The sequence below is a fragment of the Heloderma suspectum genome, chromosome 6 (genome assembly GCF_057233095.1).
Source record: "Heloderma suspectum isolate Gila_16-S chromosome 6, 16-S_ref, whole genome shotgun sequence".
In the NCBI taxonomy this organism is placed as follows: domain Eukaryota; kingdom Metazoa; phylum Chordata; class Lepidosauria; order Squamata; family Helodermatidae; genus Heloderma; species Heloderma suspectum.
This window is the reverse complement of record NC_139463.1, coordinates 117,523,905-117,532,140: the sequence shown is the minus strand read 5'-3', so window position 1 is coordinate 117,532,140 and position 8,236 is coordinate 117,523,905. Positions and strand designations below refer to the sequence as shown.

General features: G+C 42.6%; 2 protein-coding genes across 2 annotated transcripts; one reads left to right on the top strand and one right to left on the bottom strand.

The window, feature by feature from the left end:
- Positions 1–693: 693 nt before the first annotated feature.
- Positions 694–1,629, top strand: LOC146342793 (olfactory receptor 6E1-like). Its single transcript, XM_084807991.1, has one exon. The coding sequence runs from the start codon at positions 703–705 to the stop codon at positions 1,627–1,629; it is 927 nt and encodes a 308-aa protein (XP_084664117.1). The 5' UTR covers positions 694–702.
- Positions 1,630–5,116: 3,487 nt separating this feature from the next.
- LOC146342792 (olfactory receptor 6E1-like) lies at positions 5,117–6,061 on the bottom strand. The gene has a single exon (XM_084807990.1). The coding sequence runs from the start codon at positions 6,059–6,061 to the stop codon at positions 5,117–5,119; it is 945 nt and encodes a 314-aa protein (XP_084664116.1).
- Positions 6,062–8,236: the final 2,175 nt, after the last annotated feature.

Below are 8,236 nucleotides of genomic sequence, written 5' to 3'. Positions count from 1 at the left end.
GTTCTCCCTAATATCTGCATTTGTTGTTTACATTTTGTGGTTAAAAAATACCACTGTAAATTTTGCAGGGCAAATTTCAAAGCATGACTGGGTTTCTGTTTGTACGCTGGTTTGAAAGTGAGAAATTAGATATAAAATTTCTGCCCAGTCTCTAGATGTCCTTCAACGACTCTTCCACTCCATCATTCTACGTGGATAGTATTGGTTGACAGGTGGGTATTTGTAATGTGGAATGGTAGCTTCAGTTGCATAATAGCTTCAGTTGCATAGATGCCGTGTGTCTCTTCCAGTGGACAGACATATCTGGGACTTAGGTCCACCACTCTGCCACTGACAGCCATCCAGCTCCAAGGTAGCGCTGAAGCTGGAACTAAATACGACGTAGGATACCAAACCACATGCATATTGCCTAAAGAATGCATTGGTTAAGGGTGTGATCCTTAACAGCTGTTATTCCCTGCATTATGGAGCTTGGGTGGACATGGAACGCCCTTAAACACACCATGTTCAACCAAAAGTGGTTTTATTAATGCATTTTCTGTTAAATAAATAAGTGGCTAAAGGTAGAGTACACATGCAGGCAAATAATGATTTGATGAACTCAAAAGCATCCATTTACTTTCTGGACTATCACTCATCACATGTTCTTTTTCCATTGAACAGTTGCGGTCCCTCTGGACAGCTGCCATTCAGAACCAAACCATGGTGACAGAGTTCATCCTTCTGGGCTTCACTGATGTCCTGGAGCTCCAAGTCATCCTCTTCGTTATTCTCCTAATTACTTACCTCTTGACCCTAACAGGGAACATTCTCATCATATCCATCACATTGCTGGACCACCGTCTCCACAGCCCCATGTATTTTTTCCTCCGAAACTTTTCCGTTTTGGAAATAAGCTTTACCACGGTCATTATCCCCAAGATGCTCACCAACCTCCTCTCCTCCAGGAAGACCATCTCAGTGACTGCTTGCTTCATCCAGTGCTTCTTCTATTTCCTCCTTGGCATTGCAGAATTTTTCCTCCTGGCTGCAATGTCATTCGATCGGTATGTGGCCATTTGTAATCCACTCCGCTATACCATAGTTATGAACAACAGAATGTGCATCCAGCTTGTGATGAGCTGTTGGCTGGGCAGTTTCTTTTTCGTCTTTCTAACAACTATTGTAATCACTCGCCTGCCATTCTGTGGTCCCAAAGTCATAGACCATTTCTTCTGTGATAACTCACCCCTACTCAGATTGGCCTGTACTGACACACAGCTCATCGAACTGGTTGACTTCATTTTAGCGGTCATCATCTTCCTGGGCACTTTGGCCATTACCACCGCATCTTACGTTAATATCATCTTCACTGTGTTCCACCTGCCATCTGCTAAGGAGAGACAGAGAGCCTTCTCCACGTGTTCCTCCCACATCATTGTTGTCACCATTTTCTACGGCAGCTGCATCTTCATGTATGTGCGGCCTTTGCAAAGTGAAGGCATTGATTTGAATAAAGGGGTAGCCATTCTCAACACTGTGGTCACCCCACTGTTGAACCCCTTCATCTACAGCCTCAGGAACAAGCAAGTACAGGAAGTGCTAAGAGATGCTAGGAGGATGATATTCACCACCAAAAGGAGACTATGATGGAGAGGGAACTATATTGGTTTGTTGTTGTTGTTGTTGTTCAGTCGTTTAGTCGTGTCTGACTCTTCGTGACCCCATGGACTATAGCACGCCAGGCCTTCCTGTCTTGCGCTCTCTCCCAGAGCATGCTCAAGAGTCCATATTCATTGTATCAGTGATGCTATCTAGCCATCTCATCCTCTGCTGTCCCCTTCTCCTTTTGCCTTCAGTCTTTCCCAGAATCAGGGTCTTTTCCAGAGAGTTTTCTATTTGCATTAGGGGGTCAAAATATTTGAGCTTCAGCTTCAGTATCTGTCCTTCCAATGAGCACTCAGGGTTGATTTCCTTTAGGATGGACTGATTTGACCTCCTTGCAGTCCAGGGGACTCGTAAGAGTCTTCTCCAGCACCGCAGTTTGAAGGCATCAATTCTTCAGCATTCAGCCTTCCTTATAGTCCAGCTCTCACAGCCATATGTTACTACTGGGAAAACCATAGCTTTGATTAGACGGACCTTTGTCAGCAAGGTGATGTCTCCGCTTCTTACTATGCTGTCTAGGTTTGCCATAGCTTTCCTCCCAAGGAGCAAGCGTCTTTTAATTTCATGGCTACAGTCACTGTCTGCGGTGACCTTGGAGCCCAAGAAAATAAAATCTGTCACTTCTTCCATTTCTTCCCCTTCTATATGCCAGGAAGTGATGGGGCCAGATGCCATGATCTTTGTTTTTTTAATGTTGAGTTTCAAACCAGCTTTTACACTTTCCTCTTTCACCCTCAACAAGAGGCTCTTGAGATCCTCTTCACTTTCTGCCATTAGGGTGGTATCATCTGCGTATCTGAGGTTGTTGATAATTCTCCCGGCAATCTTAATTCTGACCTCTGATTCATCCAACCCGGCGTTTCTCATGATGTATCTAAATGGCTTACTGCCCAGCAATCTGAGGACCTCAAGTCTTGATGTGAACTTGCACAGTTATTACAATCACCAGGAGAAGCCATTTTGAAGACACACCCACTTCCTGCTGGCTGGCTTCCTGGCCAGCATGCCAGGAAGGCAGCGAAGGGCTTTCTTTTGTGTCACTCCCGAACTCACTGGAATACACCCTCTTTGGAGTGATGAACGATCCTCATTTGCTCTGTATTCAGGAAGGAGGGCCAGATGCAGAATTTCAAAGTGGCCTTTTAAAATTGTTGTCATGGCTTTAAACGTTATGTTTAGCTTTTTTTTAAGGTTACTTTTCTATTTTTTGCATTTTTAGTACACCGCTTTGATTAGTTACAGAAAGCTAGTATAGAATTATCATGAATGAATGAATGGTTTGTCGGGAAGCCATTTCTGTGCCTCACAAATCTGTAGGTGTTCAGATTCTAATTTCATTCATAAAATCTCTGGGACCTGCCTATGCTCCACCAGGATATATACCAGGGCAGCAGCTCTCCAGCCCACATCCCCCCCAGTCTGGCCAATGGAACCTCAGAAGGTTCCTCCAGGGGTGGGGCATAGCCTCCAAGACCCACCCCCTGTAGGAATACCCTCAGAGGGAATCCCCACTGTCACCTCCTATCTCACTCCACTAGGGATGTATGAATCAGCAAAACTCAAGCCACCAAAGTTCTCCAAATGTCATCGTCAAGCTCATTCTGACTCAAGTCCTGATCAGATTGTGAGCTTTGGTGTGTGTCCTTCTCGATGAAAATCCATGTGTCTGTTCATGCATATTTTTTCCAAATGTATGCTTCAGTTGTGCACATATCTGAAATGTGTGCATTCATCTCCCATTGATTAAAACATATTTGTGCACATTTTTCAAATGTACAGTAGGCATTTGTTTCAGTAAATACACAGGCTATCGAACTCATTTTTGGGCTCCACAAATCCCATTGCAAGCTAGGAAATGGATGGACTTCGACCACAGATTGTGACCAAGTCCTTTCTGGTATGGAAGGTGTAAACCGGGTAAATCCTGATCAAAAATGAACTGTAACAAATTTCTCACAGTCTCTACACCCTGCACCCTCCTGAGCATGTTACTCATTCTTACCATGGTTTTCTGCATTAAGATCCACCATGTCCAATGCTTCTTCATGAGAGGCATAAAGCCAAGAGCAAGTTGAAACTGACCTCAGTCTGCTTAGCACAGATTTCCCATTGGAAAAAAAATGGATCCATCCCAGACTAGTAGGTGCATGTGTAAGTAATATTTATTTATTTATTTATTTATTTATTTATTTATTTATTTCATTTATATCCCGCAACCTGTGAGGTGGGTTGGGCTGAGAGTCTGTGACTAGCTGAAAGTCACCCAGTGAGCTTCCATGGCTGAGTGGGGACTAGAACCCGGATCTCCTGACTCCCAGTCCAACACTCTAGCCACTACACCACACTAGCTTTGTGTCTCTTTCTTTATTCCCAATAAAAATTCAATTATTCTCTCTCTCTCTCTCTCTCTCTCTCTCTCTCTCTCTCTCCAGAATACTGTTACACTCTGATCAGGAAGAGACACAAATAATGAATTGCATAATTTCCGAGAGAGCCAAATGAAAACAAAATGAATAATGTGCATGACAATCTGGCTGGTAGCCAAAACTCCAACAGAGCCATCCACATGAAAAAGATGGGCAGCAGGGCTCCAGGAATAGAGGAAGACTCAACCTGGATGAGATAGGGGAGGTTAGCCTTTCAGATCCAGATCCAGGGGGTTCAGTTCTGGTACCAGTGGGGATGGAAAGGCAAGGATGATTCCAGTGTTCTCACTTCTTTTAAAAAGGGAAATGTAGAAGGTAGCAATGTATACAGTGCTGGTGTCAGGATTTCCAGGGCCCTTGGACAAGGTGCCTTTAATGGACCCCTTCCTTCAGTGGGTTCCCACAACCTTCTCAATGCCATTGTCACTAGATGCTATTGCTCCTCTTCCTCTCTCTCATCATTGCTGACACTGGCTTTCTCAGAAAGTCTTCAGCCTTGGTAATTTCACCCTTGTCCAATGTGGGATACTTTCCACGGCACTGGCCCCCACCATGTCAAACAGTTGACCAGCTTTGACCATCCTGCTTCAGCTACCTTTGCTAAGGGCCAGATTTATATCTGTTATTAAATAGTATTTGACATTCCACACAGAGGGCTGTATCCGGACATAGTCATATCTAGAGGAGACCCATTGAAATCAAGAGAATATAAGCAATTAATAAATATCTTAACTCCCACTGATTTAACCATGTTTACTGCCAAGGATGAAAAAGTCTGGATCAAACCCAGAATGTTCAATACCTGATATTCACTTTTCTATAAGATGCACTCTGCATATGTTGGCAATTCGTAATTATGATTTCATAGCAAAATTGATTTGGATTTTATTTGGATTAGATTTTTTTTCACACAAAGTATCCGTTTGCACATGACATTCAATCCTTGAAAGAAATCCAGGGTTACTGGGTGGCAATGTTAAATATCTCATTCCAAAGTTAGCATTTAATTTTCATGCTTGTGCTGATGTCAGTCCTATCCTCACTCATCTTGGGTTCTTAAAAAATGCAGTACACAGCCTAAACGTAACTCTCAAGGCACCTTGGACTTGCTTGTTCCTCAGGCAGTAGATGAATGGATTCAGCAGAGGAGACACGACAGTGTTAAGAACAGCAATCACCTTGCTGATGTCTAAGTCGCTGTTCCCTTTTGGTTTGATGTACATGAAAATGCAACTGCCGTAAGTGATGGAGACCACAGTGATATGGGAAGCACAAGTGGAGAAGGCCTTCCACCTCCCTGTGGTGGATGGGATGCGCATGATAGTGGAAGCAATATTGATGTAGGACACAGTGTTTATGGTCAAAGTCCCAAAGAGGGAGAGTGTAGCAGTGAGGAAATCAATTAATTGTAGCACACTGGTGTCAACACATGCAAGTTTGATCAATGGCCCATTGTCACAGAAAAAATGATTGATGATGTTTGGGCCACAGAATGGCATCTGAAATAATGCGACTGCTGGACCCATAATGAAAAACAAACCCCCAAGCCAAGAGCAAAGCACCAGCAATGAGCAGATTCTATCACTCATTATAGTTTGGTAGTGAAGAGGATTGCAAATGGCCACATATCTGTCAACGGACATTACTGCCAGGAGAAAGAACTCTGTGCTTCCAAGAACAAAGTAAAGGAATGATTGTGTGAAGCAGTGATGTAAAGAGATAGTCTTATGACTGAGAGCTATGTTGGCCAAAGCTTTGGGAATAACAGCGGTGGTGAAACCAACCTCCAGAATGGCAAAGTGCCGGAGGAAGAAATACATCGGAGTGTAGAGCTGTGGACTCACCAACGTGATGACAATAATCACTGTGTTCCCCAATATGGTCAAAAGATATGTGAAGGACAGTAGGAGAAAAAGCAAGATTTCAAGTTGACGGTTGCAAGTGAAGCCTAAGAGTATAAATTCCCTAACCATGGTGATATTCTCCATTTTAGGGCATCCCTAAAAGCAAAGTGAAAATAAATGAATCATTGAGGCTGTATTTTGATTGCGTTCAGTCAATTATCTTTGATTCTCTGCCATTAAATCAACAAAATCTCCTAATATATTGTTGTGAATTTGGAGGGAGGTCATCTGGATGATCATATCGAAGGAGAGAGAACTGAGCTTGTGCTGTTTCAAAGCATCTTTAGGGTGCAGGCCTCCACCACCATCACCAGAAGACTGATGGATACAGAGGACCTTTGGAATATATTCAGCTGTGAGTCCTCCACTTAGGCTCAACCTGTATTTCTGTAAATTAATTCAAATATTACTACACAATGACAGTAACCTTATTCCAAAGGAAACTATACACTGGTATGTACTGAGTCCCTAAAACATCTCACCGCTGGACTGAGATGTTGGGATTTATAGTCCGAAAACTTATGGAGAGCCAAGGAAAGGCTGATTTAGGCCAAATTCAGTGACAACAATGGAATGTGATGAACTTCATTGAACAATATACTTCTCTGATCAAAACACCAGTTCCATTTTAGGCTAAATCTTGTGTGTGTGCGCGCGCGCGCATGCGCTCACACGTGCGTGCGTATTAAAATATATAGGGCAGGATAGAGACTGTCAATCAATGACAGGTACTGGAGCTAAAACTAATCTCACATAAATGTCATATTCAGAAAATTGCTCAGAATTGAAATGCAATCTTCAGAATTTAAATCAAATGTGTATAAAAGCAAGCCTTGACAGTAGTTTTAAAATTAGGCTTATGGGAATGAGGGATGATCGGAGTCTGAACTATTTAATTTGTACCCCATATATTTTGTCTGCTTAAAATCCAGACCTGTTGTCTTTCCTGCACACCCCTTTTCACTTGCTGTTCACCTGTTGTTCACAGGCTTCGATCCTTTGCTTTAGAAGAACTACAGTCATAACACGCAAAATAAAATGACTAATCTATAGATCATGATCCGTGCTTATTTTGTCTAGTCTGCACACACAGGTCCCACCTGCATATTGTCTGTATTCACATGGGTCATGTCTACATTGGTAGCAAAGGCACAATATACACACAGGAATGCCATTTATAAATGGTGTTGTGAAAAAGCCCATGGAAGCTGGTGGCTCCCTTTCAGTAGGGCTGTGAATCCATTCTGGGTTTCAGTCAGAACCAGCCAGAACTCTAAAGGAGCTATCCACAGTGATAAGCACTATCCCCAAAGTAGGTTCAGCACCTTGGATAAGTCTTTAGAGTTTTGGCTGGTTCTGACTGAAACCAGGAATGGATTCACAGCTCTTCCAAAAACAAAGCCACCAGCCTGCATTGGAATAAGTACAATCCCAAGTAGAAAATGGAGTACTTAAAGTCATCTCTACTCACCACCCAAAAATCAGCTCTCAGCAGAACACTCACCTCACTTAATCCACATTAACCGGAAGAGCCTTCCCAAGGTCAATGGAGGACAGCCTCTCCTTCTGTCCAAGCAAAGCAAAAGCTTGAGTTTAATCCCCCTAAGCCTATTTTCAGAGATTGTAGCTTTTTAAAAAAAAATCTTAATGCCTTCTAGAAGAGATTTCACTTCCATCACAATCACAAACCAGAACTTCTATAAAGGTTTATTGCATGTATTTGTCCATCTTCTTACACCAGGAGTGAACATGAAAGCAACCTCTCATAGGTGATGGTACATGCCAATATGCCTAAGCATACAGCACAAGAAATATTAGCTTTTCAGGTGTAACAATACACACAGGACATTAGTGCAGCTTGCTTCCCTGTGGCGCAGGCAACTGATTGCGTGTTTGGTGAAAGAAGCTCAAGCTGTGGACCAAATTAGTCTGTAAGGGTTATACTGACGAAATATGTGGCATCTATGTGGCTGCTAACTGCCCTGGAATCCAAAGAAAGTTGAAATCCATTTTCTTTCCCCACTTCCAATCTTCTTTTGTGAGGTTGTTGTAAGTTGTGAGTTTTATGGACTTTAAGAATGCCAAGAATGTTCTATGAATAGTTGAATGTTTTGCCGAATATCTCCTGTCTATTCTTGACATCCCATGGATTGGTCTGCATATCTGAAACTGGCCAATGGATTCCAGAGCTGCCATGTACAGAAATTTAATATTTGACAGTACTTGATGACTTAGAAATTATGGAGTTTCATATGCAAT

What these genes read in the sequence shown, in the direction of transcription:
- LOC146342793 (XM_084807991.1), top strand. Translation starts at nt 703, where the DNA reads ATGGTGACAGAGTTCATCCTTCTGGGCTTCACTGATGTCCTGGAGCTC.
- LOC146342792 (XM_084807990.1), bottom strand. Translation starts at nt 6,061, where the DNA reads ATGGAGAATATCACCATGGTTAGGGAATTTATACTCTTAGGCTTCACT.